General features: G+C 44.0%; 2 protein-coding genes across 6 annotated transcripts in view; one reads left to right on the top strand and one right to left on the bottom strand.

Annotated features, from left to right (window-relative positions):
• cand1 (cullin-associated and neddylation-dissociated 1) overlaps window positions 1–14,601 on the top strand; it is a 39,294-nt gene extending 24,693 nt beyond the window's left edge. The window contains exons 17-26 of the mRNA XM_053343967.1: window positions 482–719; window positions 3,675–3,863; window positions 5,784–5,927; window positions 8,621–8,756; window positions 8,861–9,037; window positions 10,440–10,535; window positions 12,109–12,278; window positions 12,800–12,964; window positions 14,009–14,116; window positions 14,236–14,601. Coding sequence (XP_053199942.1) covers window positions 482–719; window positions 3,675–3,863; window positions 5,784–5,927; window positions 8,621–8,756; window positions 8,861–9,037; window positions 10,440–10,535; window positions 12,109–12,278; window positions 12,800–12,964; window positions 14,009–14,116; window positions 14,236–14,460 — 1,648 coding nt within the window. The 3' untranslated portion in view covers window positions 14,461–14,601. The remainder of the gene's footprint in view (window positions 1–481; window positions 720–3,674; window positions 3,864–5,783; window positions 5,928–8,620; window positions 8,757–8,860; window positions 9,038–10,439; window positions 10,536–12,108; window positions 12,279–12,799; window positions 12,965–14,008; window positions 14,117–14,235) is intronic.
• A 1,619-nt stretch (window positions 14,602–16,220) lies between these two features.
• On the bottom strand, window positions 16,221–27,076 carry LOC128385117 (NACHT, LRR and PYD domains-containing protein 12-like). Of its 5 annotated transcripts, XM_053343968.1 has the most exons (12): window positions 27,035–27,076; window positions 26,160–26,226; window positions 25,777–26,068; window positions 23,489–25,283; window positions 22,888–23,058; window positions 22,145–22,318; window positions 20,953–21,126; window positions 19,907–20,080; window positions 18,430–18,603; window positions 17,397–17,570; window positions 16,652–16,825; window positions 16,221–16,333 (listed from the first exon to the last, which is right to left on the bottom strand). In XM_053343968.1, exons 3-12 carry the CDS (start codon window positions 26,054–26,056, stop codon window positions 16,273–16,275), a joined length of 3,351 nt encoding a protein of 1,116 aa, XP_053199943.1. In that variant the 5' UTR covers window positions 26,057–26,068; window positions 26,160–26,226; window positions 27,035–27,076; the 3' UTR covers window positions 16,221–16,272. The 5 variants fall into 5 exon arrangements, with proteins under 5 accessions (XP_053199943.1, XP_053199944.1, XP_053199945.1 ...); XM_053343969.1 differs by lacking the exon at window positions 22,145–22,318; XM_053343970.1 differs by lacking the exons at window positions 18,430–18,603; window positions 19,907–20,080.
• Between the last annotated feature and the right edge of the window lie 814 nt (window positions 27,077–27,890).

Here is a 27,890-nt window from a genome sequence, read left to right as displayed (position 1 = left end):
ATGTGTTTCAGCTCAGCGGTGACTCCCGTCATGGTGGTCTTCCTGCTCCTGCTCCTCCTCCTCCTCTTCCTCCTCTCTCCTCTTCCTCTTCCTCCTGCTCTTCCTCTTCCTCCCCTCTCCTCTCTGCTCTTCCTCTTCCTCCTCCTCTTCATCCTCCTCCTCCTCTCTCCTAACTCTCTGTCTAAATGTGTTTCAGCTCTGCGGTGACTCCCGTCATGGTGGATGCCGAGCTCCCTCTTCCTCCTGCTCCTCCTCTCTCCTCCTCCTCCCCCCTCCTCTCTCCTCTCTCCTCCTCCCCTCTCCCCTCTCCTCTCTCCTCCTGCTCCTCTTCCTCCTCCTCCTCTCTCCTCTCTCCTCCTCCTCCTCCTCCTGCCCCTCCTCCTCTCTCCTCTCTCCTCCTCCTCCTCCTCCTGCCCCTCTTCCTCTTCCTCCTTCTCATCCTCCTCCTCCTCCTAACTCTCTCTCTCTGAATGTGTTTCAGCTCTGCGGTGACTCCCGTCATGGTGGACGCCGTCCTGGCTGAGCTTCCTCCTCTGATCTCAGAGAGTGACATGCACGTGTCTCAGATGGCGCTGAGCTTCCTGTCCACGCTGGCGGTGACTCACCCGTCCTCGCTGGGTCAGCTGAGCGGCGGGAACATCCTCCAGCAGCTCATTGCGCTGGTTCGATCCCCGCTGCTGCAGGGAGGAGCGCTCGCCGCCATGCTCGACTTCTACCAGGTAAGACAGGAAACAGTGTAGTTACAGATTTTAAACTCTGGATGTCTTCCTCCTCCTCTCCCTCTCTCTTCCTCCTGCTCTTCCTCCTTCTCCTCCTGCTCCTCTCTCTTCCTGCTTCTCCTGCTCCTCTTCCTCCTCCTCCTTCTCCTCTTCCTCCTCCTCTTCCTGCTCTTGTTCCCCCTCCTCCTCTTGCTCCCTCCTGCTCCTCTTCCTGCTCCTCCTCCTTTCTCTTCCTGCTTCTCCTTCTCTTCCTCCTCCTCTCTCTTCCCGCTCCTTCTCCTCCTCCTGCTCTTCCTCCTCTCTCTCCTCTTCTTCCTCCTCTTCCTCCTCCTCCTCCTCTCTCCTCCTAACTCTGTGTCTGTGTATTTACAGATTTTAAACTCTAGATGTCCTCCTCCTTCCTCCTCCTCCTGCTCCCTCCTCCTCCTTTTCCTGCTTCTCCTCCTCTGTCTTCCTCCTCTCTCTTCCTCCTCCTCTTCCTCCTCCTCTCTCTTCCTGCTTCTCCTCCTCTTCCTCCTGCTCCTCCTCCTCTTCCTCCTGCTCTTCCTCATCCTCCTCCTCTCTCTTCCTGCTTCTCCTCCTCCTCCTTCTCCTCTTCCTCTCTCTTCCTCCTCTGTCTTCCTCCTCTTCCTCCTCTCTCTTCCTGCTTCTCCTCCTCTTCCTCTCTTCCTCTCTCTTACTCCTCCTCCCTCCTCCTGCTCATCCTCCTCTCTCTTCTTCCTCCTCCTGCTTCTCCTGTTCTTCCTCCTCCTCCACCTCTCTCTTCCTTCTCCTCTTCCTCCTCCCTCCGCTTCCTCCTGCTCCTCCTCCTCCTCTCTCTTCCTGCTCCTCCTCCTCCCTCCTCCTCCTCTCTCCTCCTAAATCTGTGTCCATGTAGTTACAGATTCTAAACTCTAGATGTCCTCCTCCCTCCTCCTCCTCCTGCTCCCTCCTCCTCCTGCGTCTCCTCCTCTTCTTCCTCCTCTGTCTTCTTCCTCCTCTGTCTTCCTCCTCTTCCTCCTCTCTCTTCCTGCTTCTCCTCCTCTTCCTCCTCTCTCTTCCTCCTCCTCTCTTCTTCCTCCTCTCTCCTCCTAACTCTGTGTAGTTACAGATTTTAAACTCTAAATGTCCTCTTCCTCCTCTTCCTGCTTCTCCTCCTGCTCCCTCCTCCTCCTCTTCCTCCTGCTCCTCCTCCTCTTCCTGCTTCTCCTCCTCTTCCTCCTCCTGCTCCCTCTTCCTCCTCTCTCTTCCTCCTCCTCCTCTTCCTGCTCCTCTCTCTTCCTGCTTCTCCTCCTCTTCCTCCTCCTCTCTCTTCCTGCTTCGTCCTCCTCCTCCTCCACCTCTCTCCTGCTTCTCCTCCTCTTCCTCCTCCTCCTCTCTCTTCCTGCTTCTCCTCCTCTTCCTCCTCCTCTCTCTTCCTCCCCTCTCTTCCTGCTTCTCCTCCTCTTCCTCTCTTCCTCTCTCTTACTCCTCCTCCCTCCTCCTGCTCCTCCTCCTCTCTCTTCTTCCTCCTCCTGCTTCTCCTGTTCTTCCTCCTCCTCCTCCACCTCTCTCTTCCTTCTCCTCTTCCTCCTCCCTCCGCTTCCTCCTGCTCCTCCTCCTCCTCTCTCTTCCTGCTTCTCCTCCTCCCTCCTCCTCCTCTCTCCTCCTAATTCTGTGTCCGTGTATTTACAGATTTTAAACTCTAGATGTTCTCCTCCTTCCTCCTCCTCCTGCTCCCTCCTCCTCCTTTTCCTGCTTCTCCTCCTCTTCTTCCTCCTCTGTCTTCCTCCTCCTCTGTCTTCCTCCTCTCTCTTCCTGATTCTCCTCCTCTTCCTCCTCTCTCTTCCTCCTCCTCTTCCTCCTCCTCTCTCTTCCTGCTCCTCCACCTCTTCCTCCTGCTCTTCCTCATCCTCCTCCTCTCTCTTCCTGCTTCGTCCTCCTCCTCCACCTCTCTTCCTGCTTCTCCTCCTCTCTCCTCCCTTCCTCCTCTCTCTTCCTGCTTCTTCCTCCTCCTCCTTTCTCTTCCTGCTTCTCTTCCTCTTCCTCCTCCTCTCTTCTTCCTCCTCCTCTCTCCTCCTAACTCTGTGTAGTTACAGATTTTAAACTCTAGATGTCAGCAGAGCGCTTATTTCAGATGATAGATTAAAACCTTTCTTCTCTCTGGTGTCCTTTTTAAATTTCACTGCAGTATTTTATTTCTGCAGCTTCCAGTTGAGTGTTGTGAGTTTTGGTGGAGGGCGGGATATCAAGTATCACATTTTAATAATTAAATAATTGCCACAGAAACAGCAACAACCGTAACATGAACTTGAACTTTTATGACAGTGATTAAGTTGCAATGAGGTGTGGTGGAGGTGAGTGTGTGTCTAAGCTCCTTCTTTCCTTCCTTCCCTCCTTCCTTCCTTCCTTCCTTCCTTCCTTCCTCCTATCCTTCCTTCCTCCCTTCCTTCCTTCCTTCCTTCCTCCCTTCCTCCCTTCCTTCTTTCCATCCTTGTTTCCTTCCTTCTTTCCCTCCTTCCTTCCATCTTTCTTCCTCCCTTCCCTCCTTCATTCCTCCTTTCCTTCTTTCTTCCTCCCTTCCATCCTTCCTTCCTCCCTTCCTCCCTTCCATCCTTCCTTCCTCCCTTCCTTCTTTCCTCTGTCCTTCCTTCTTTTTTCCCTCCTTCCTTCCATCTTTCTTCCTCCCTTCCATCCTTCATTCCTCCTTTCCTTCTTTCTTCCTCCCTTCCATCCTTCCTTCCTTCCTTCCTTCCTCCCTTCCTTCTTTCCTCTGTCCTTCCTTCCTTCTTTCCCTCCTTCCTTCCATCTTTCTTCCTCCCTTCCATCTTTCCTTCCTCCTTTCCTTCCTTGACTCGAGGACATCAGGAGGGTTAAATAAATATGCTTCTTCATCTATTTGTGTGTGTGTGTGCGTGTGTGTGTCTGTGTGTGTGTCTGTGTGTGTGTGTGTGTGTGTGTGCGTGCGTGTGCGTGTGTGTGTGTGTGTGTTTCCAGGCTCTGGTGGCCACAGAGACTCCTGGTTTGGGTTACATGGACCTGCTGAGGATGCTGACGGGTCCGGTTTACTCCCAGAGTGCCGCTCTGCCTCACAAACAGGCTTACTGCTCCATCGCTAAGTGTGTCGCCGCTCTGACCCGAGCCTGCCCCAACGAGGGTCCCGCAGTGGTGGGACAGTTCATCCAGGTAAGAAGACCACAACGACGCTGCTGCCTTCCTGTCGGACTACAGGGAATTTTGAAATGTTTAATTCAATGTCAGTTCCTTTGTACTGGAGTCTGAACAAAGCCAGCACAGAATATACTAATTAGTCTTGGGGGTAAATCACAGGAGTAACGTGAGGAAAGCCAAATTTATACAGCTAGCAGATGTGCAGCGATTGGAAGGAGGGATGGACAGAAGGAAGGGAGGAAGGGAAGTAAGGAAGGAGGGACAGGGAGGAAGGGAAGGAAGGAGGGACAGGGAGGAAGGGAAGGAAGGAAGGAAGGAAGGGAGGAAGAAGGGAAGGAAGGAAAGAAGGGTGGACGGAGGGATGGAGGAAGGACGGGTGGATGGGAAGGAAGGAAAGAAGGATGGACGGAGGGATGGACAGAAGGAAGGGAAGGAGGGATGGACCGGAGGAAGGGTTGAAAGGATGGACAGAAGGATGGATGGAAGGAAGGAGGGATGGACAGGAGGAAGGGAAGGAAGGGAGGAAGGATGGACGGAGGTATGGACAGGAGGAAGGGGAGGAAGGGAAGTAAGGAAGGAGGGATGGACAGGAGGAAGGGAAGGAAGGAAAGAATGATGGACGGAGGGACGGAAGGAAGGATGGATGGAGGGAAGGAAGGATGGACATAAGGAAGGAAGGAAGGGAAGTAAGGAAGGAGGGATGGACAGGAGGAAGGGAAGGAGGGACGGACAGAAGGAAGGGAAGAAGGGAAGTAAGGAAGGAGGGACAGGAAGGAAGGGAGGAAGAAAGAAGGAAGGAAGGTTGGAGGGATGGACAGAAGGAAGGAAGGGAGGGAAAAAGAAGGAAGGAGGAAGGGACAGACAGAAGGAGGGACGGACAGAAGGAAGGGAAGTAAGGAAGGAGGGATGGACAGAAGGAAGGGAAGGAGGGACGGACAGAAGGAAGGGAAGTAAGGATGGAGGGACGGACAGGAGGAAGGGAAGGAAGGGCAGATGGAAGGAAGGAAGGGAGGAAGGGAAGGAAGGAAGGAGGGATGGACAGAAGGAAGGGAGGAAGGGAGGAAGGGAAGTAAGGAAGGAGGGACGGACAGAAGGAAGGGAAGTAAGGATGGACCGGAGGAAGGGTTGAAAGGATGGACAGAAGGATGGATGGAAGGAAGGAGGGATGGACAGAAGGAAGGGAAGTAAGGAAGGAGGGAAGGATGGAAGGAAGGAGGGACAGACAGAAGGAAGGAGGGATGGACGGAAAGGAAGGATGGATTGACAGGAGGAAGGGAAGGAAGGAAGGAGGGATGGACAGAAGGAAGGGAGGAAGGGAAGGACGGATGGAAGGAAGGAGGGACGGACAGAAGGAAGGGAGGAAGGGAAGTAAGGAAGGAGGGACGGACAGAAGGAAGGGAGAAAGGGAAGGAAGGAAGGAGGGATGGACAGAAGGAAGGGAGGAAGGAAGGGAAGGAGGGATGGACAGGAGGAAGGGAAGTAAGGAAGGATGGAAGGAAGGAGGGATGGACAGAAGGAAGGGAGGAAGAGAAGGAAGGGAAGGACGGATGGACAATAGGAAGGGAAGGAAGGAAGGAGGGATGGACGGGAGAAAGGACAGACAGAAGGAAGGGAGGACGGGAGAAATAAAAAAGGAAGGAAGGAAAGGAGGGAGGAAGTAAAAAGAAAGAAATAGAAAGTGCAGTATCTTTCAAAACAGATTAAAAGATTGCTTTTCAGCGATCTGCTTTTATAATCTCTGTATCTATGAATATTAAACTGTTATTTTTAGTATTAATTATTTATTAATGTTCTTAGTTTGTCACGACTCGGACAACTTTTCCTTTTATCCCTGACAACTGCAGATATGTGTATTTACTTGTGTCAAATGAATCTATCTATAACTTTAGATGAAGCCGTTTCCTCAGAGCTTTAAATATGACTTTTATTTTGTAGGACGTGAAGAACAGCCGCTCCACAGACTCCATCAGACTGCTCGCTCTGCTCTCATTGGGTGAAGTGGGACACCATGTGGACCTCAGCAGCCAACCAGAACTCAAGACCGTCATCCTGGACGCCTTCTCCTCCTCCAGTGAAGAGGTGACGCCTGATTCTTATAACGCCACCCATCAGTTTATCATGTTTTCATTCACACTGGAAGCCTCATACTTTTATTTATACAGTTTAAAGCATGGGTGTCAAACTCATTTTCATTCAAGGGCCACATACTGCCCAATTTAATCTGATGTGGGCCGGATCATTAAAAAGATGGCTGGAAGGAAGGAAAGATAGATGGAAGGAGGAAAGGGAGGAAGGACAGATAGAATGAAGAAAGGAAGGAAAAGAAGGAGGAGAAGGAAGAGGAGTAGACAGGAATGAAAGACGGAAGGAAGGAAGGCAAGCAGGAAGGCAGGCAGGAAGAAAGGAAGGAATGAAGGAAGAAAAAGAAGACATGAAAGAAGGAAGGAAGAAAGGACAGATGGAAGGAAAGAAGGAAGGAAGAAAAAGAAGACATGAAAGAAAGAAAGAAGGAAGAAAGGACAGATGGAAGGAAGGAAAATAAGAGGAAGGAAGGGAGAAAAAGACGACATGAAAGAAGGAAGGAAGAAAGGACAGATGGAAGGAAGAAAGGACAGATGCGAGGAAAGAAGGAAAATAAGAGGAAGGAAGGAAGAAAAAGAAGACATGAAAGAAAGAAGGAAGAAAGGACAGATGGAAGGAAGGAAGGAAAATAAGAGGAAGGAAGGAAGAAAAAGAAGACATGAAAGAAAGAAGGAAGAAAGGAAAGAAGGAAGGAAGGAAAATAAGAGGAAGGAAGGAAGAAAAAGAAGACATGAAAGAAAGAAGGAAGAAAGGACAGATGGAAGGAAGAAAAAAAGAAGACAGAAAGGAAGGGAGGGAAGATATAAGGAAGGAAGGAAGGAATAAGGAAAGTGGGCCAGATCAGACCCCTCGGCGGGCCGCATCTGGCCCACGGGCCGCATGTTTGACATCCCTGGTTTAAAGTAACAGGGACAATGCATATTATTATATATATAACAATGGCCGCCTCAAATGACACATTAAATACATTAATACAATTACGATACACCATGAACCATAAAAACAGGTTATTTAACCCTCCTGTTGTGTTCGAGTCAAGGAAGGGAGGAAGAAGGAAGGATAGGAGGAAGGAAGGAAAGGAAGGAAAGGAGGGAGGAAGGAAGGAAGAAGGAAGGAAAGAAGGAAGGAAAGGAGGGAGGGAGGGAGGGAGGAAGGAGGGAAGGAAGAAAGGAAGGAGGGAAAGGAGGAAGGAAGGAAGGAAAGGAGGAAGGAAGGAGGGAGGAAGGAGGGAAGGAAGAAAGGGAGATGAAGGAAGGAAAGGAGGAAGGAAGGAGGGAGGGAAGGGAAGAAGGGAAGTAAGGAAAGGAAGGGAAGAAGGGAAGTAAGGAAAGGAGGGAAGAAGGGATGAAGGAAAGGAGGAAAGAAGGAGGGAAGGAAAGGAAGGGAGGAAGAAGGGAGGGAGGGAAGGAAGAAAGGGAGATGAAGGAAGGAAGGAAAGGAGGAAGGAAGGACGGAAGGAAAGGAGGGAAGAAGGGAAGGAAGGAAAGGAGGAAGGAAGGAAGAAAGGAAAGGAGGAAGGAAGGAAGGAAAGGAGGGAACTAAGGAAAGGAGGAAGGAAGGAAGGAAAGGAGGGAAGAAGGGATGGAAGGAAAGGAGGAAAGAAGGAGGGAAGGAAGGAAGGAAGGAAAGGAAGGAGGGAAGGAAGAAAGGAAGGAATGAAGGAAGGAAGAGTCAAAACAGATGGGTCAATTTGACCCGGGAGCACAACAGGAGGGTTAAATAGGTCACACACTTGATTGCCTCTTGAATTAATTTTAAATGAACGATATGGGTCACAGCTGCTGTTAAGTGTTAGCAGATTGTTCCTATATAAGAGCTGCTCTCACTGAAAAAGCTGACTGTTATAATACCTCCTGAGGACAGACTTAGATATAATCAATTTTGTCCATGTTAAATAATAATAATAATAATTAAAGCTGCAAGCAGCGATGACCAGGCCCCAAGTCAAATAAATGGAAACAAAAAGCGCCAAAATCACAAATTCAATTCAAAATGGCCGACTTCCTGTTGGAGTGAGGATAAGGGTCCAAGAGACTTTTTTGTGCATCTTTACATGATACATATGTGGACCAAATTTTGTTTGGCTACGTCAATCTGAGTTGAGGGGCTCAATTTCTTTAATTTTCTGCTGCTCGGAAGCCAATAGTTTCTAATCTGGGCAGCGCCATTTTGAAAATTTCAGGTGCATGCTGGGAAAAATAAAAACACAGATTCTACTTATATGGGCATGAGGCGGGGCCATGGGCGGAGCGGGGAGGTTGCTATGGTTGCGAGGCCTGGATCTCGAGGACATTGGTCAATCAACCTGTCAATCAGGACGTAGCCACGCCCTAATGCATACCCTGCTTTATCGTCACATATAAAATCAGGGAGGCCAAAATGTCCCAAATGAACATCATACTGCATTGAAGAAGGCTTTAAACTAGCGATTGAGACCATAAACACATTTTGAAAACGTTTACTGAGGTTAGAAATCAAGTGAGAAGTTGGTGAATTCTCCATTGACTTGTATAGAGACGGTCGCCCCCTGGTGGCCTTTTGATAGAATGCAGCTCTAAGTTACTTCCTGGTTGGCTTCATTTCAGAGGACCGGAGCTCGCCGCCTGGGAATGACCAGAAGCAGGTGTTAGTTAGGGTTAGTGGTGTGTTGGTGGATGCTGACCCGTCTCTGTCCTCCTTCGTGTCTTCAGGTGAAGTCCGCAGCTTCTTACGCGTTGGGAAGCATCGCAGTGGGGAACCTCCCGGAGTATCTTCCCTTCGTCCTGCAGGAGATCTCGTCCTCTAAGAGACAATACCTGCTGCTGCACTCGCTCAAAGAGATCATCAGTGAGGACAACGGCTCAGATTCATCTTCTGTGTGTGTGTGTGTGTGTGTGTGTGTGTGTGTGTGTGTGTTTGTTGGCTTTAACGTGTGTGTGTCTTGTGTCGAGGTTCGGCGTCGGTGTCGGGTCTGAAGCCTTACGTGGAGTCTGTCTGGACGCTGCTGCTCAAACACTGCGAGTGTCAGGAGGAAGGAACCAGGAACGTTGTGGCCGAGTGTCTCGGCAAGCTGACGCTGATCGACCCCGAGACCCTGCTGCCCCGCCTCAAAGGATACCTGCTGTCAGGTACTTAGTCCTGTCCTGCCCCTCCCCAAAAAATATGGTAACAGGAAGTCAAGGCCACTTTATTAGGGACCGAGCCGAAAGGCAAGACGACCCTATTGTGTTTTTGTGTTGTTTTTTTCACCTAGAAACACTCAAACGGCCACTACTCCTGATAGGAATGTCGTAGAAAGATCAAACCAAAACTCAATTATTTGTCTTATCAAGACCTACAAATCACGCGCTGATACCCCTGACCTAAATCCAACAGGAAGTGCACAATTTGCCTTTTAAATGTATGATTTTTGACGATTTTTCAGGCATTTCAAAATATATATACCGTATTTTTCGGATTATAAATCGCAGTTTTTTTCATAGTTTGGCCGGGGGTGCGATTTATACTCTGGAGCGACTTATGTGTGAAATTATTAACACATTACCGTAAAATATCAAATAATAGCCCGGGCTATTAAGTTGATCTCAATAGCCCGGGCTATTATTTATCTCATTCACGTAAGAGACAAGGCGTGTATTTGAATCCAGGGTATTTGGGACAGGCGATTAATTACTTCCTCGCAAAAAAAAAAATCTTGTCCAGCAATACTAGTATAGGGTCTACATTCTACAACCTAGTTTTATTTATTTATTGATGTTATTCAAGTACGGCTTTGCATTGTTAAAACATCATGCAAAACACACGCATGGGAATTTCGTCTTTACACACCATACGCAGACCTACCCGGTAGTTGCCCGAATTAAGGGTTCAAGCTTCGGGACAAAAAAAATGATTTCTTTCTACGTGAGGCAAAAGTCATGAACAACAACGTGTTGAAAAATGGGCAGAAATTACGAAGTAAACGAAACAATTGTAAGATAATTCACAAGACAAATCACAAGTTTTAAATCAGTCATCACTTTTTTCAGTAGTCCAGACAATAGGGACGCCCTCTTGTTCTGACAGGTGTTGAAGCTCCGTTTTCTGTTTCTTCCACTCCCTCACCCTTATGGGGTCCACAGAAAAATGGCTCGCAGTCGCTTTTCCACTATTCTTTCATTTCCCAGTGCGACTTATATATGTTTTTTTCCTTCTTTATTATGCATTTTCAGCTGGTGAGACTTATACTCCGGAACGATTTATAATCCGAAAAATACGGTGCATTATTCCTGCATACTTTCAGCTACAGACTCCATTCAAACGTCAAAATGTAGCCACAAGTCTCCTCCCTTCCTTCCTCCCTTCCTCCCTTCCTTCCTTGACTCGAGGACAACAGGAGGGTTAAATAAACATGCTTCTTCATCTGTCTGTGTCTGTGTGTGTGTGTGTGTGTGTGTGTGTGTGTGTGTGTGTGTGTGTGTGTGTGTGTGTGTGTGTGTGTGTGTGTGTGTGTGTGTGTGTGTGTGTGTGTGTGTGTGTGTGTGTGTGTAGGTTCGTCGTACGCCAGGAGCTCCGTGGTAACAGCCGTAAAGTTCACCATCTCCGACCAGCCGCAGCCCATCGACCCGCTGCTGAAGAACTGCATAGGTGACTCATTCATATCTAACATCTGCTCCTCCTTTCCTTCCTTCCATCCTTTCCTTCCTTCCTTCCTTTCCTTTCTTTCTTTCTTCCTCCCTTCCATCCTTCCTTCCTCCTCTCCTCCTTTCCTTCCTTTCTTCCTCCTTTCCTTCCTTTCTTCCTCCCTTCCATCTTTCCTTCCTTCCTTCCATCCTTCCTTCCTCCTCTCCTCCTTTCCTTCTTTCTTCCTCCCTTCCATCCTTCCTTCCTTCCTTCCTTCCATCCTTTCCTTCTTTCTTCCTCCCTTCCATCCTTCCTTCCTCCTCTCCTCCTTTCCTTCTTTCTTCCTCCCTTCCATCCTTCCTTCCTTCCTTCCTTCCATCCTTTCCTTCTTTCTTCCTCCCTTCCATCCTTCCTTCCTCCTCTCCTCCTTTCCTTCTTTCTTCCTCCCTTCCATCCTTCCTTCCTTCCTTCCTTCCATCCTTTCCTTCTTTCTTCCTCCCTTCCATCCTTCCTTCCTCCTCTCCTCCTTTCCTTCTTTCTTTCTCCTTTCCTTCCTTTCTTCCTCCCTTCCATTCTTCCTTCCTTCCTTCCATCCTTTCCTTCTTTCTTTCTCCCTTCCATCCTTCCTTCCTCCTCTCCTCCTTTCCTTCTTTCTTTCTCCTTTCCTTCCTTTCTTCCTCCCTTCCATCCTTCCTTCCTTCCTTCCTTCCTTCCATCCTTTCCTTCTTTCTTCCGCCCTTCCATCCTTCCTTCCTCCTCTCCTCCTTTCCTTCTTTCTTTCTCCTTTCCTTCCTTTCTTCCTCCCTTCCTTCCTTCCTTCCTTCCTTCCATCCTTTCCTTCTTTCTTCCTCCCTTCCATCCTTCCTTCCTCCTCTCCTCCTTTCCTTCTTTCTTTCTCCTTTCCTTCCTTTCTTCCTCCCTTCCATCCTTCCTTCCTTCCATCCTTTCCTTCTTTCTTCCTCCCTTCCATCCTTCCTTCCTCCTCTCCTCCTTTCCTTCTTTCTTTCTCCTTTCCTTCCTTTCTTCCTCCCTTCCATCCTTCCTTCCTTCCTTCCATCCTTTCCTTCTTTCTTCCTCCCTTCCATCCTTCCTTCCTCCTCTCCTCCTTTCCTTCTTTCTTTCTCCTTTCCTTCCTTTCTTCCTCCCTTCCATCCTTCCTTCCTTCCTTCCTTCCATCCTTTCCTTCTTTCTTCCTCCCTTCCATCCTTCCTTCCTCCTCTCCTCCTTTCCTTCTTTCTTTCTCCTTTCCTTCCTTTCTTCCTCCCTTCCATCCTTCCTTCCTTCCTCTCCTCCTTTCCTTCTTTCTTTCTCCTTTCCTTCCTTTCTTCCTCCTCTCCTCCTTTCCTTCTTTCTTTCTCCTTTCCTTCCTTTCTTCCTCCCTTCCTTCCTTCCTTCCTTCCATCCATCCATCTTTCATCCATCCATCCTTCCTTCCTTCCTTCCTTCCATCCATCCATCCATCCTTTCCTCCTTCCTTCCTTTCTTTCTCCTTTCCTTCTTTCTTCCTCCCTTCCATCCTCCCTTCCTTCTTTCCTTCCTCCCTTGCATCCTCCCTTCCTGTTTTTTTAAATTAACATCGGATTTTTTTCTTCCTCAGGTGATTTCCTGAAGACGCTGGAGGACCCGGACCTGAACGTGCGTCGCGTCGCCTTGGTAACGTTTAACTCTGCCGCCCACAATAAGCCGAGTCTGATCCGAGAGCTGCTGGACTCCGTTCTACCGCAACTCTACAACGAGACCAAAGTCAGGAAGGAGCTGATCCGAGAGGTGAGAGCTTCCTCCTTTCCTTCCTTCCTCCCTTGCATCCTTCCATCCTTCCAGCTTTCCTTCCTTTCTCCTTTCCATCTTTCTTCCTCCCTTCCATCCTTCCTTCCTCCTTTCCTTCCTCCTTTCCTTCTTTCTTCCTCCCTTCCATCCTTCCTTCCTCCTTTCCTTCCTTCCTTCCTTCCTTCCTCCTTTCCACCCTTCCATCTTCCTCCCTTCTTTCCTTCCTTCCTTCCTTCCTTCCTTCCTTCCTTCCTCCCTTGCATCCTAACAGCTTTCCTTCCTTCCAGCTTTCCTTCCTTCCTCCTTTCCTTCTTTCTTCCTCCCTTCCATCCTTGCCTCCTCCTTTCCTTCCTTCTTTCCTTCCTCCCTTCCTTCCCTCCTTCCTCCCTTGCATCCTTCCTTCCTTCCTTGACTCGAGGACATCAGGAGGGTTAAATAAGTATGCTTCTTCATCTGTGTGTGTGTGTATGTATATGTCTGTATGTGTGTGTGTGTGTGTGTGTGTGTGTGTGTGTGTGTAGGTGGAGATGGGACCCTTCAAACACACAGTGGATGATGGTCTGGACTTGCGGAAGGCTGCGTTCGAGTGCATGTATACTCTGCTGGACAGCTGCCTGGACCGGATCGACATCTTCACCTTCCTCAACCACGTAGAGGACGGACTCAAGGACCACTACGACATCAAGGTCTGAACACACCTAGTACTACTATATACCCATAATACTACTACTGCAGCTACTACTAATACTACAGCATTACTGAAGTTGGTTGATGGATACCAAGAAGAAGAAGAAGCAGCATAATTTCTAAATAGAAAAATACTACTACATCTACTGCTACTACTAGAAAAACTAGAAAAATCAATCTTTATTTGTATAGCGCCAAATCACAATAGAGTCATCTCAAGGCTCTTTCCACATAGAGCAGGTCCTAAACCGAACTCTTCAGGTTTTAACTTTAAAGAGACCCAACATTCCCACATGAGCAACAGTGGAGAGAAAAAACTCCCTTTTAACAGGAAGTAACCTCAGAACCAGACTCAGAGTGGGAGAACATCTGCCTCGACCGGTTGGAGTAGAGAGGAGAGAGAGAGGAAGGAGAGAGAGAGAGAGAGGAAGAGGAGAGAGAAGCACAATGAAGGTCCGGGACTGTCATCCGGACGTCTCCAGGCCCAGATTACCTGTGAGACCAGAAAGCACAGACAACTCCGGGGAAGAAGTTTAGCTTATTGAATGCATTAATAGAACATGAATGTTAATGGATATAGATGGATAGAGAGAGAGAGGGAGGAGGAGAGAGGAGCCCAGTGCATCATGGGAGTCCCCCAGCAGTCTAAGCCTATAGCAGCATAAGCTAAGAGCTCTAGGAGCCCTAACTATAAGCTTTATCAAAAAGTAGGGAGGGTGTCTGCCCCCCAGACCATATTACTACTACTACTACATTTACTACTACTAACGGTTTACACCGATCAGATCGGCCGATATTTAGCATTTAATGTTTCAACACCACAAATGTACCTGGAGGGAACACGAGGAGGAGCAGAGTTTAAGAAACGCAGCGTGGACAAAGAAGACGTGATCGGATCGGTGATCGGTTTATTTAAACTCACTGATCGGTGATCGGCCCCAAAGATCCTGATCGTAGAAAGCCTACTAATACTACATTACTACTACTACAACATCCACATCTCCTGCTGCTGTTAACTTCAGTTGTTGTCGTTGTGTGTTTAGATGCTGACATTCCTGATGCTGGCCAGACTGTCGTCTCTCTGTCCCAGTGCTGTTCTACAGAGACTGGACAGACTGGTAGAACCACTGAGAGCCACCTGCACCACCAAGGTACACACACACACACCACCACCACCACCATCATCATCATCATCATCATCATCAAAGGAAATAAGCATCATTGACTTCTACTGTCCTGTATGTTTGATGTTTCTCTCTGGACTCTGCAGGTGAAGGCGAACTCTGTGAAGCAGGAGTTTGAGAAGCAGGACGAGCTGAAGCGGTCGGCGATGCGAGCCGTCGTGGCGCTGCTGACGATCCCCGAGGCCGAAAAGTCGCCGCTGATGTCAGAGTTCCAGTCCCAGATCTCGTCCAATCAGGAGCTGGCGGCCATCTTCGACTCCATCCAGAGGGACTCGAGCTCCGCCAACATGGAGTCCATGGACACCAGCTAAAAAACGTGGACAGACAAGTTCCCACGATGCAACACGGCACCACCCCTCCCCCCCCTCCCTCCCCCGCTGCTGGAGCGCTAACCCTGCAGCATGTTTCCATGACAACAGGACGCACATACACACACACACACACACATACAAACAAACAAACAAACACACACACTTGTAGTGACACACCTTCCTAGCGATCGATCGTTCCATGATGCATTGCACTGAAATCAGCTGTTGGAAAAGAAAGAAGAAGACGGATGTACGGCTCACACACACGGACAAAAAGGACAAAAACACAAAAAAGAAAATTCCAGAAAATATGTTCATCATTCTGAGGCTTCGAAGCTCCTCCCACTTCCTGTTTGTTTTTCTAGCGAGGTCTTCTGATTGGTTGACCTTCCTGTTCATCGTCATTCTTCTTTTTTTCTTTTTTTTTTCGTTTATTATTTTTATTTTTATTTTTATTTTTTTCCTCTTTTCGTAATTCCAGAACAGGTACTGTAACCTGATTGGCCGCTGCTGAGTGACTGACAGTTGGCGTGTTGTCAAAACTGACCAATGGCGGAAAAACAGCCTTCCTGCCGGACGGCTGTGGTGACCAATGGGAGAAGGGCTCGCTCTGTTTTTTTCCCAATGATGTAGGCAACCTATAGGATGCTTGAGGGGAGGGGGAGGGGGAGGGGGAGGGGGGGGTATGACCACAGTGGGCAGGGTTTTACTGTTTGTGGACCAATCAGCTTCTTTGTTTCCCCTGATTCAATACACCCGCCCTCCATCCCCCTTTTCGCTCCGAGGGAGGAGGAGCGACTATTGGACCAGGTCCCATCTGACCAGACCAGACTCCACCATACTGATGATGACCTGTGTGGCTGTTGCCATGGTAACGTGATGTAAAACTAGCCAGGTGTGTTGGAGGCAAAGGAGAAAAAGAAAAAAAAAGAAAAATTAAAAAAAAATATGAATCTGATCAGTTGGTTTTGTTTTTGTTCCCGTCAGCTGGGGCGGCCTCCAAACCGGTTCCAGCCGGTTCAGGACTGGTTTGACTTACTGGTTTGATCCGGTTCAGTCCGGTCTGGTCAGGACAATCCACTGTTGTTTATCGCCCAAGAAAAATAAAAAGGTCCATTTCTGCCTGCCTTCATACTCTGACTCTTATTTCTTTCTCATGACTTTACACTAAAACACATTTCTAAAATAACTTGAGTTCAAAGTTCAGACGTCGTGAAATGCAGCACAACGAGCTACTGACACTGGAAGTGAAGCCACATTCCTGCACGTGCTCAGTAGCGCCTGCCTTACACAGAACTACTGAAAACATGATCTCTCTTATTAGTCTTTGGAGCCGTTTCTAAACAAACTCTTCATAAGTTTTTGGACAACAGAGAATAAGACATATCAGACTTTCAAACACACAAACACACACACTAGTTAGTGGATGAGTTCATTGTTGGTTTAGATCCAAACATTTCGATTTATTGACAAGAAGAAAAGAGTGATCCTTTAAACTAATTAAAACTATTACTTTAATGATGCACTGACAACATAGAAAGACTGAAAAACATACAATTCAACTATCTGAGGACCAAGTTTCCAATAATAAATGACTGATGAATAAATATGAACTCAAGTGAAAACCAATTTAGACGCTTCTTTCCTGGAAACTTTGAGGAAATTAATAATAAATTGTAAGAATGATGGAGATAACTGTTCAGTTTGTAGTCAGTTTAGAGACTTAAGTGAAGACGACAAAATCCAGATCCAGATTCTGGTCCAGATGGATCATCAGGATCCAGCTGATCCTCTCTCAACACTCCTGGATGTTCATGATGTATACTTAGCCTCTTCATACAGAGACAGATAGTCTGGCACAGGTATCTTCCAGCTGATGAGAGAAGAAGAAAGAACAGGGGTCATAAATGAGTGTTTAGTGAGACTCACTTGATCAGCTGTCAGTCAGTGATGCAGCACATCCAGTATGAAGAGCAGCAGGGACTTCAGTCCTATTAAGACCAGAAGTGGAACAGCTGTGCAGCATAGCTTGCTTCCTTTCAGCTCTCATGTTAACGTGTTGGAGTGAACACGTGAAATCAGAGCCAGTGATTTGCAGGCTGCAGTCACTGAGGAAAGCAGCTTTGATACTGACTGTGTTTAATACTAAACCACTGAAACCAGCACAGACGGACTCCAACTCTCTACTGACCTCAGAGTCTCCAGTCTGCAGTCTGGACTCTCCTTTAGTTCACACAGGAGCTTCACGTCTGAATCCTTCAGGTTGTTCCATCTCAGATCCAGCTCTCTAAGGTGGGAGGGGTTGTACTTAAGAGCAGAGACCAGAGAGGCACAGCTGATCTCTGACAAACTGCAGCGAAACAATCTGAATAAAGAATAAACAATGTAAATTTAAAATCCATACATAATCCAATTAAATGTGTTCAGGTTTTAAATGTGTAGTTCAACATTACTGTGTCCTCATCAATGATGTTTTCTCTGAAATGATTAGTGACAATTGTGTTATTGTGGATCATCATAATGTCAGCCTTCTACAGACATCATCCAAATGACACATATTCATGTCAACACCGAGTCCTGAAATGCTGCTGAACTCAGTCAAGTATGTAAATAGAGGATCAATATGAAATCAGACCTGCTCATTATTTATTATGAGCTCTTCTTCCTGTATTTGGTAGTTTAGTAGGTGTGTGTAATTAAAAAATGTTATTGGTGGTAGTAATCATTCCTCTTGTCCATACTGACTTGAACAACTAACAGTGGATATTTTCTAAAGTTTCTTTAAGAATCAGTCATCTTTTATAACTACACACTAAACTTTGTATAGGAAAAAATCAAATATGGAAAAAAGAGAATAAAGATCACAGATGTAAGTTATGTATGTACATAAATTAGGATCAAGATCAACAATAGTAATAGACAGTCAGTGAACTGACCTCAGACTCTCCAGTCTAGAGTCTGGACTCTTCAGAAAATCACAGAGCAGCTCCAATACTGAGTCCTGAAGCTCGTTGTGACTCAGATCCAGCTCTGTCAGATGGGAGGGGTTGTGCTTCAGAGCTGAGACCAGAAAACCACCGCTGATCTCTGACAACCTGCACTCATACAGACTGAATAAAGAATAAATCATGTCAGGCTAGAAAACAGCTGAACCCAACAGGATGCAGATTAAAAACTGTGAAATACAAAGAGTGAAAAATAGTTTGTATTAATATTAATGACAACATTCTGCTACTTCAATGAAGACATAGTGATTTCACATCTTAAACTCTGCAGCTATACAAACTCATGTTGTTTCAGCCAAGTAGTAAATTAATCAGCCAAGTAAAAATTAGGGCTGTCAGTATTAACGCCTTAATTGAGATGTGATTAAGGGCTGAGCATAATCATCCTAGTCGCTCACTGACACACTCAAAACCACTGTCATGGATTGCTGTTGTAATTAACCTCTGTAAACTGTGCACAATGTACGGCATGTGTTTATATAGCAGGAGTCTCTGCTGTCATATTCCTGCACTGTCTGCGCCAATTGTTGTGTTCTTCCTTTAATATCCCATTGTAACTTCCTTTGCATTCATTTGATTTGACTTAAAAACTGTTGTAAAATGCAAAATGAGAGAAATTTCAACGTGATAAAAAATTGTTAATCGCGATTAACTATTGAAACTCAGTGATTAATTGCGATTTTAAAAATTAATCGTTTGAAAGCTCTACTAAAAATACAAAAAGACTAAAACATGACACATCATCTATATGTTTTTAGGCCTTCATCAACTTGAAAAAGTAACAGCAATTGCAGTTCCTTCAAGAATCTGTCATCTTTTATAACTACAGACTTAACTTTGTACAGAAAAAAAATAAATGTGGAAAAAAGAAAATTAAATTCATGGATTTAAGTAATGCATGTACATAAATTAGGTTCAATTGTAAAACACTGAGATCAACAACAGTAACAGACAGTGAGCTGACCTCAGAATCTTCAGTCTGCAGTCTGGACTCTCCAGAAAATCACAGAGCAGCTTCACTCCTGAGTCCTGAAGCTCGTTGTCACTCAGATCCAGCTCTCTCAGATGGGAGGGGTTGACCTTCAGAGCTGAGGCCAGATAATCACAGCTGATATTTGACAATCTGCAGCCAATCAATCTGAATAAACAATAAATGATATCAGTTTAGAAGACAAAGTTCATGCTTGCTCTAAGCAACAATCGATTATTGATCATTCAAATAAGAATTGTGATTTGTTTGAATAATCTATTTTACAAATGTCATGTCGTGTAGTGACAAATTTTAATCTTGAATATCATCCTTAAAAAAGTAAATATCATAATTTTTGAAACATGTATGAACTACGTAGTTTTCATAGAAATATGTGTGAATTTTGTAGTTCTCACATAGCTTATACACATGAGGAACTGTATCTGTGTAAGCCTTGTAGGCCCTGTACTAACATACACAACCTCACAGATCCTGTGTAGATTCACACCGCCTGCACCTGCAAGCTCCCCCTGCACTCAGCGGCCCCAAGAGGCTGCTTGGTAAGACAAAGAGGCGCCATGTCCCAGAAGAGTAAATTAACATGAATGACGCCCAGATATGGTCAGGCGACCGGCAGGATGGAGATAAGCTCCATTCATGAAAATGACGCTAAAGAATAAGAGGGACTTTACGAGCTATCAGAATGAGGTCCTGCTCTCAGAAATAGATAAACAGAAACACATATTATTATTATTAAGTGTATAAGTGGTGAAATTAAAAGGTCCAGAGAAAGCAAAAGAATGAGGAAAAATGACCTGTGCTGTGAACGCTGTCTCAGCTGTTGCGTGCATGAATTGGATGCCAAAAACATCTCATTAGTGGTATCATCAGTCAGGGAGCTAAACTATAACTTCAATCACCAATATTTCAATTAAATGAATAAAGTAATTAATAAATAGTCAGTTTACATTGTGGAAAAGTAACTGTGGACAAGTTGCTTTGTAGTTTCAGCCGCAAGTATTTATATTGTAAGCTTGCATTATATCATAGTTTCAATTGTCAATTAAAATGAAATAATATATCTACCTAACTTGTTAAAGAGCCTACTACTTTATACTAAAAAGTAGCCTAATACATTTGCAAACAGAGTAATGTCATCATGATTATGGATTCAGAAGTGCAATTTCATGAACGAGACATTATCTATTAGTCAGGTTGTGAACAATGTAAGACATGAGCTCCCCTGGTGAAATTTTTAAGAAAAATCCAAAATACAAGTAAATTGGTGAATTTGGCAAATATGTGTTTGGCCAATTGTTCTGACACAATCAGTGGACTGAAGAAAATAGACTTTCCCATTAAGATATTCAGTGTGGATCAGCATAATACAAGCTTTATGTCTGCAGTTTAATGTCACCACCACTGTCACATCTTATTAAACTCAGCACAGAAGTAAAAATTGGTGACTGACCTCAGAGTCTTCAGTCTGCAGTGTGGACTCTTCATAAAATCACAAAGCAGTTTCAGTCCTGAGTCCTGAAGCTCGCTGTATCTCAGATCCAGCTCTGTCAGATGGGAGGAATCACGCTTCAGAGCTGAGGCCAGAGAAGCACAGCTGGTCTCTGACAAACTGCAGCGAAACAATCTGAATAAAGAATAAATGATGTGGATCATCATAATGTCAGCCTTCTACAGACATCACCCAATTGTCACCACAACATTCAGGCACATATTCATGTCAACACTTATTCAGTCTGTGTGTGTGATTTTGTGTGTATGTGTGTGTGTTCTGAAGGATAAATATCAAGTTCATGGATGTAAGTTATGTATTTACTAGGGCTGTCAATCTCATGACTGTCTTGAGTTAACTCTTGATTAATCGCAAATTAATCGCACATTGTTTATTTGCTCTAAATGTACTTTAAAAGGGATTTTTTCAAGTTTGTAATACTCTTATCAACATGGGAGTGCATAAATATGCTTGGATAACATGACAAACCACCTGCTGGCTAAGCATACAGCTGATACAGAGAGCCTTTGTATCGCTTGACAAAGACATTGGTGGCTACAGCATGCAGACATGCAGTGTCTGCCTTGAGCGAGCAGGAGCAGGGCTCTCTGTATCAGCTGCTTGGCCAGCAGAAGGTGTTTAAGACTCAACATACTCCGGTGGTAAATTAGTTCAAATCAACAATAAATGCAAATAACTTTGTTCTTGTGGATAGAACATCTAGCAGGGCTTTGGAGCTGAATTTGCTGTTAATAAGACTCTTTTCTTTATCCATTCCTACTTGTTATCCAAAACATTACTGCTGCATTGCTTCTCTTATTTCCAAATTACAGGCCGGGTCAAGGGTCAAACACAAAGTGCAAGCATAAATAGCGTGTTAAAAAAATAATAATTTGCCTTAACACTTTAATAACATGTTAACTTTGACAGTCCTAGTATGTACGTAAATCAGGTTCAGTTGTTAAACATTAATATCAACAATAGTGACAGATAGTTATTGAACTGACCTCAGATTCTTCACTTTACATTCTGGACTCTTCAGAAAATCACACAGCAGCATCAGTCCTGAGTCCTTCAGCTTGTTCCAGCTCAGATCCAGCTCTGTCAGATGGGAGGGGTTGCACTTCAGAGCTGAGGCCAGAGAAGCACAGCTGATCTCTGACAACCTGCAGCTCCACAATCTGAATAAAGAATAAATGATGTAGATTAAAATCCATTTATAATCCAGTCAGATGTGTTCAGATTTTAAATGTGTAGCTAAACATTACTATGTTCTCATCAATGAGCTTTTCTCTTAAATGAGCAGAGTGACTTTGTCATTGTGTTATTGTGGATCATCATAATGTCAGCCTTCTGCAAACATCATCCAAATATCACCACAACATTCAGACACATTCATGTCAACACTGAGTCAATCTGTGTGTGTTTTGAAGGATCAATATCAACTACAATTATTCATTAAAAGACATTAATAAATATAATAAAGAAATATTTCTCCTTCATCAAATAAACTCAATCAGTTTCAAACAGATATTAGTTGAGAGAATCTTCTGTATACAGATGTGACTCTTTACCAAAAATTATACAGTCACGCCTCAGTCTGTTAGTTAAGTCACTTTTTGTTGCTCTGAGTGTTTCCTGTTTTATTTTGATACTCACCTCTTGCCTAATTTCAGGTCTTTCACTCCCTGCCCTAATGTGTTGCACCTGTGTCCCATTGTTTTCCCTCCCAGTAGAGTATATAGTCTGTTTTATCCCCTCTGCACAGTTTGTCTTGTTCACTTGTGACAGCGTTCCAGCATTCCTAGTATTATTCCTGGTAAGTAATTTGTGTTTTGTGACCAGTTTCTGTCTTCAATCCGGCCTTTTGGCCTGCTGATTTTGTACTTTTGCCTTCACTGATTGATCTCCTGTGTACTGACTTTTGGCATCAATTAAAGAACTGTTTCTGTTTTACCCACCATGTATGCATCTGCATTTGAGTCCCTGCTCATGCCAGTTGTCACATAATCATTATTTGACTTTATCAACTAACAGTGGGCATTTAAGAATCAGTCATCTTTTAAAACTACAGACTAAACTTTGTACAACAAAAAATCAAATATGGAAAAAAGAGAATGAAGATCATAGATGTATGTTATGTATGTACATAAATTAGGATCAAGATCAACAATAGTAACAGACAGTCAGTGAACTGACCTCAGAGTCTTCAGTTTACAGTCTGGGTTCTTCAGAAAATCACACAGAAACTCCACTCCTGAGTCCTGAAGCTTGTTTCTACTCAGATCCAGCTCTCTCAGATGGGAGGGGTTGGCCTTCAGAGCTGAGGCCAGAGAAGCACAGCTGATCTCCGACAATGTGCAATTACTCAATCTGAATAAAGAATAATTATGTAGATTAAAATCCATTTATAATACAATCAGATGTATTCAGGTTTTAAATGTGTAGTTCGATGAGCTTTTCTCTAAAATGAGCAGAGTGACTTTGTCATTGTGTTATTGTGTTATTGTGGATCATCATAATGTCAGCCTTCTACAGACATCACCCTAATGTTACCACAACATTCAACATTCAAACACTTAATGTAATTAAAGGATCAATATGAAATCAGACCTGTTCATTATTTATTACATGAGCTCTTCTTCCTGTAGTTGGTAGTTTAGTAGGTGTGTGTAATCAAAACATGTTATTGGTGGCAGTAATCATTCCTCCTGTCCATACTGACTGAAGTGGGCTCTTCCTAACACAGCTACACTGTAGGAAATTACTTCATAAATTCAGCTGAAACTAATATGAGGCTTTAACAGTCTGGTAGACTCACGCTAAAAGATTCTACAGATTTTGTGAAAATGTATGAACCAAACACATGAAATGAGGTGAAGTGAAGGATTTGAATTTGAATAAATGGAAAAAAACTACCAAGCTACAGTCAGTGAACGGACCTCAGAGTCTTCAGTTTACAGTTTGGACTCTCCAGTCCAGCACACAGAAGCTTCACTGCTGAATTACGCAGGAGGTTGGCACTCAGGTCCAGCTCTGTCAGATGAGGGTTGGACTTCAGAGCTGAGGCCACAACTTCATACTGGGGGTCTGAGAGTTCTTCGACACAAAGTCTGTAATGACACATATATTACAACATCATTATTATTATTATCATGAAAGATAATTGATGATTTGCAGAACCTGCTCATGTAGTAATAATAATAATTTACTGCATTCACTGATTACTGTAAAATACTGATATATGTTGTGATAAAATGCTGCTATAATAAAACCTCAACCACAACCTCTAAAGTCCCTCATTTGTTTTAACAGGTTTGAATGACACCTCTGTCATCAACAAGAAGAGAAATAAAAGAAAATAATGTAGAATCTAGAAATAAATAGAAAAACTGTTCATTAAGTTAACAGCAATAAACAACCAACTGAAAAAAACCCATTTACACTCAAAACAGAACACTATTCTAACAATAATAAGAATTATTTTAAGAACTAAACTACTAATCTACACTGATTTATAATGTTAATTAAATCTGGACTTACCGAGCCTTTCTGCAGTTTCTTATAGCTGGGATCAGTCTCAGTTGTCCCGCGTTTGATGTGTGGTACTTGTCCAGGTCCAACTCATCCAGAACCTCCTCTGACATCTGCAGCATGTAGGCCAGAGCTGAGCAGTGGATCACAGAGAGTCTCTTCTCTGATCTGTTCTCTGACTTCAGGAACTCTTGGATCTCCTGATGTACTAGGTGGTCGTTCATCTCCATCAGACAGTGGAAGATGTTGATGCTTCTGTCAGGAGAGATATCCCAAAAGTTCATCGTCTTCAGGTTGTTGATGACTGTCTGGATGGTTTCTGGACTGTTTTCTGTCCATCCCAGCAGGTCTCCTAAGAGACTTTGGTTGGACTTCAGAGAGAGGCCATGAAGGAAGCGGACAAACAGGTCCAGGTGGCCATTTTTACTGTAGAGAGATTTCTTCATGGCTCTCTCCAGGAAGTCATCCAGGGATGAGTAGCTGTAGTCTTCTCCCAGGAAGGACTTCAGTACCTCTGTGTTCCTGTTGGTATAACAGTGGTACATGTAGACTGCAGCCAGAAACTCCTGAATGCTCAGATGAACAAAGCTGTAGACTTTTTCATCGAAGATCACACACTCTGTTTTGAAGATCTCTGTAAAAAATCCTGATAACACCGAGGCCTCTGTGACATCAAGACCACACTGCTCCAGGTCTTCTTGGTCAAAGATGATGTTTCCTTTCTCCAGATGTTCAAACGCCAGCCTCCCCAGCTTCAGAAGAAATTCACTGTCAGCCTTCGTCAGCTTCTGTTTTTTGGTCTCATGTCCCTCATCATACTTGTTCTTCTTCCTCTTTGTCTGAACCAGCATGAAGTGTGAGTACAGGTCAGTCATGGTCTTTGGCAGCTCTCCTCTCTGTTCTGGAGTCAACATGCGCTTCACAACTCTAGCAATGATCCAGCAGAAGACTGGGATGGTACACATGGTGTGGAGGCTCCTGGATGTCTTGATGTGTGAGATGATTCTGCTGGACAGCTCTTCATCACTGAATCTCTTCTTGAAGTACTCCTCCTTCTGGTCATCAGTGAAGCCTCGTACTTCTGTTATCCTGTCAACACAATCCTGATCTAGGATCTGATTGGCTGCTGCAGGTCTGGAAGTGATCCAGATGAGAGCCTGTGGAAGCAGATTCCCCTTGATGAGGTTTGTCAACAGCACGCTCACTGATGACGTCTGTGTGACATCAGACACATCCTCATTGTTCTCGAAATCCAGTGACAGTCTGCTTTCATCCAGGCCGTCAAAGATGAATAAAACTTTAAAGTCTTCAGAGTCAAGCATCTCTTCTGTGACGTTCTTTAATGTTGGATAGAAACGACGGATCAGTGTGAGCAGACTGTGCGGCTCATCTTTGACCACGTTCAGTTCCTTGAACGAAAGTGGAATCAGCAGACTGATATCTTGGTTTTTGGAGCGCTGTGCCCAGTCCAGAATGAACTTCAGCACTGAGAAGGTTTTTCCAACGCCAGCGACGCCGCTCGTCAGAACAACTTTGATGATGTGTTCCTCTTGGCCAGGTAAGACGTTAAAGATGTCGTGGCACTCGATCGGAGTGTCATGGAGGGTCTTGGAAACTGTTTCAAGCTGCCTCACTTCATGTTGGGCGTTATCCTCTTCACTCTGTACTTCTGTGATGTAGACCTTAGTGTAAATCTTTTTGAGGAGGGTTTTTTTTCCTGATACATCAGTTCCATCAGTCACTTGTTGACATTTCCTTGTCAGAATGAAATCATAGTTACCTAAAACCTTGTGCCAACTATCTGCTGAAAGAGAAAAAATATATAGATTTTAATAACTATATAAAAATATATAAAATATGGTTTAATTCTAAAAACACTCACAAAGTTGAAGCTCTGTTTAACGCTATCTGTAGTGGAGGTAATAATAATGTCATCAGCCTGGGTGCTAGTTCAGTGTTTGTCGCTAGGTTCACCCTGATGTGTCAACTAGAACACCACTTGAAGCGATGGTTCGGCGTAATTTTGACCTAGCATCATATGCACCATTACGTCTAACTTAACACTGCCTCACTCCTTTTTTTTCATTTAGTTGCAAATTAGTGGAGGACATTTTGTGATTCATAATACTGGGATAAATCACTTTGTGCAGTGATCTCCTCTTTCATCCATCTGCTCCACTTTCTATATCTACAGTCTTTAACACATTATTATTAATAGAATACTGTAACTCATAACTCATGTAATAATTTATTAACTTCATGTGTCACTGCTTTTCAGATTCCTTCCTCTAACTTACCTTTTGGTTCTGGTTGGAAGTTTTGTAAACGCTGTACCAGATCATTCCTGCCGATGTTTTCTAAAACCTTCTTTGTTAGCTGCAGAGCTCCATGATCCTGATGTTTCTGTACCATCAGATCCACTGTCTGTGTCCTTGCTGCATTCTCCAGATGAGCCACTGGGATGCCTTTAAAGCCCTCCAGGATGTCATCCTGCTCCAGGAACCATTTGAACTGGTTGAAATCATCTTCTTTTAAGTTTAAAAGAATATTCAAGAGCTCCTCTTTAAGTTTTGCCATTATGGCCCCCTGCTGAAAATAAATATGATGGACATATATTCAGTTCTCATCTCATATAATTTCTTTCTCTCTTTTTTTCTTTTTAAATATTTACCTCACATACCTCTACAGGAGTTCATGAGTGATCAGCTGGTAACGTTGAACACTGAGGGAAGCTGTTTGGTGAAAACCTGAAGGGAAAATAATAATGATGAGATACTACACTTCACTATTGTCATTCCTGGTGCTTAAACTGGGAAGTCAGAGGTCATCTGCTTATCATAAGCCAACAGGCATACAGTGTCTTTCTGAAGGACAACTCAGAAGGAAAGATGCTTGTTAACCACTGAACCTCCTGTATCACCGACTAGTGCTGCTACAGCAATTTAAAGTGTTTTACACATTGTATTAAAGTAGAGCATAATGACTGCTGCTCAACTCTTACTGTCTTTCTTAGAGTTATCTTCCATTTCACATTCATTTTAAATGATCAATATGTGTTTACACTTTAATGTTCCCTTGCTCACAGTTGTCCAATAAAGGATAATGAATGCATAACTAAAAGAGCTTTGTTTTCCTTTAACATTCACGACAGATAGTTTAAAAAAACAGGATTGAAATCAGTCAGAAGTTACTCCAGCTGTCACATTTACTGCAGTAGAGAGTAAAATAACCACCTCAGAAATGTATTAGAGTAAAAGTATAAAGTAGGAGAAAACGGTGACTAAAAGTAAAACGGTGACTACAGTAACTTAAACACATCTATACAGTGAATCATCCCAAGTCAGTTTAACACGTACACATGGTGAAACTACAGCGGCGACACAAACAGAAAAACGGATCAGTATCAGATTAAAACGCGAAGTTCATAAATAGGGTATAACAACACTTTTAACATTACAACAATACAATAGGCCTATATATATTTGCACGTTGAAACGGATGCATGGAAATAAATTGAGGAAGTAATGGTTATTTTTAGCACTAATATTAACTCACTTTCTTCAGACTTGGTGTTTTCCTCCGTCTGCTTTAAAATGGAGACTTTCAACTTCCTCTCTCTTTATGGGAAGTTGCGTAGCCTACATGTTTAAGTGTGTAACTGCTCGGTGTGTAACTAAAGAACCGCTTCTACAATGTCCACATATCAACTTTTTAAAGAAAATTAAGATTATTAAATGTCAAAGTTGTGTTCACTACGTGTTTCTGATGAAAACTAGTGGACAAAAACAAAACCATAAGTTAATGCAGGTTTTAAAAGGTGGCAGAGAGGTTTAAGCTTTAAAACAATAAAAAATAATAATAAAAAATAAGAATCATTAACTATACTGCTTATGAATGCCAAACAGGAAGTGTTGTGAAGTAAAGTGTTTCCATATACTGCTGTTTATGGCTGAATACCTGCTGCAGAAGAGAAGTCAACGCCATTTTTATTTATAATACATTATTTTTTTTATTATAAAGATACTCATGCTGCACAAAGAAGAAAGACAGAGTAATTATAGCTGCTATATTGACCGTTATGTTATTTTAAATTAAGCACACTGCAGGTTTGTTGGCTGATTATGACCAGCAGGGGGAGCCAGAGGACCAAATGTTAGAGCAGCAGGATTACAACTTTTAATGTAACAAACTATATAAAAACTAAATAATAAGAAAAAATATATATACATTAGCAGCAGGAGCAATATTTTACCTGGCAGTATTTTACCTGTGCACAGAAGAAAGACAGAGTAATTATAGCTGCTATATTGACCGTCATGTTATTTAAATTAAGCAGACTGCAGGTTTGTTGGCTGATTATGACCAGCAGAGGGAGCCAGAGGACCAAATGTTAAAGCAGCAGCAGGATTAC

This window comes from Scomber japonicus, chromosome 23, assembly GCF_027409825.1.
Source record: "Scomber japonicus isolate fScoJap1 chromosome 23, fScoJap1.pri, whole genome shotgun sequence".
NCBI classification, from domain to species: domain Eukaryota; kingdom Metazoa; phylum Chordata; class Actinopteri; order Scombriformes; family Scombridae; genus Scomber; species Scomber japonicus.
Note: the sequence above shows the minus strand (reverse complement) of the source record. Positions and strands in the feature narration are given on the sequence as shown.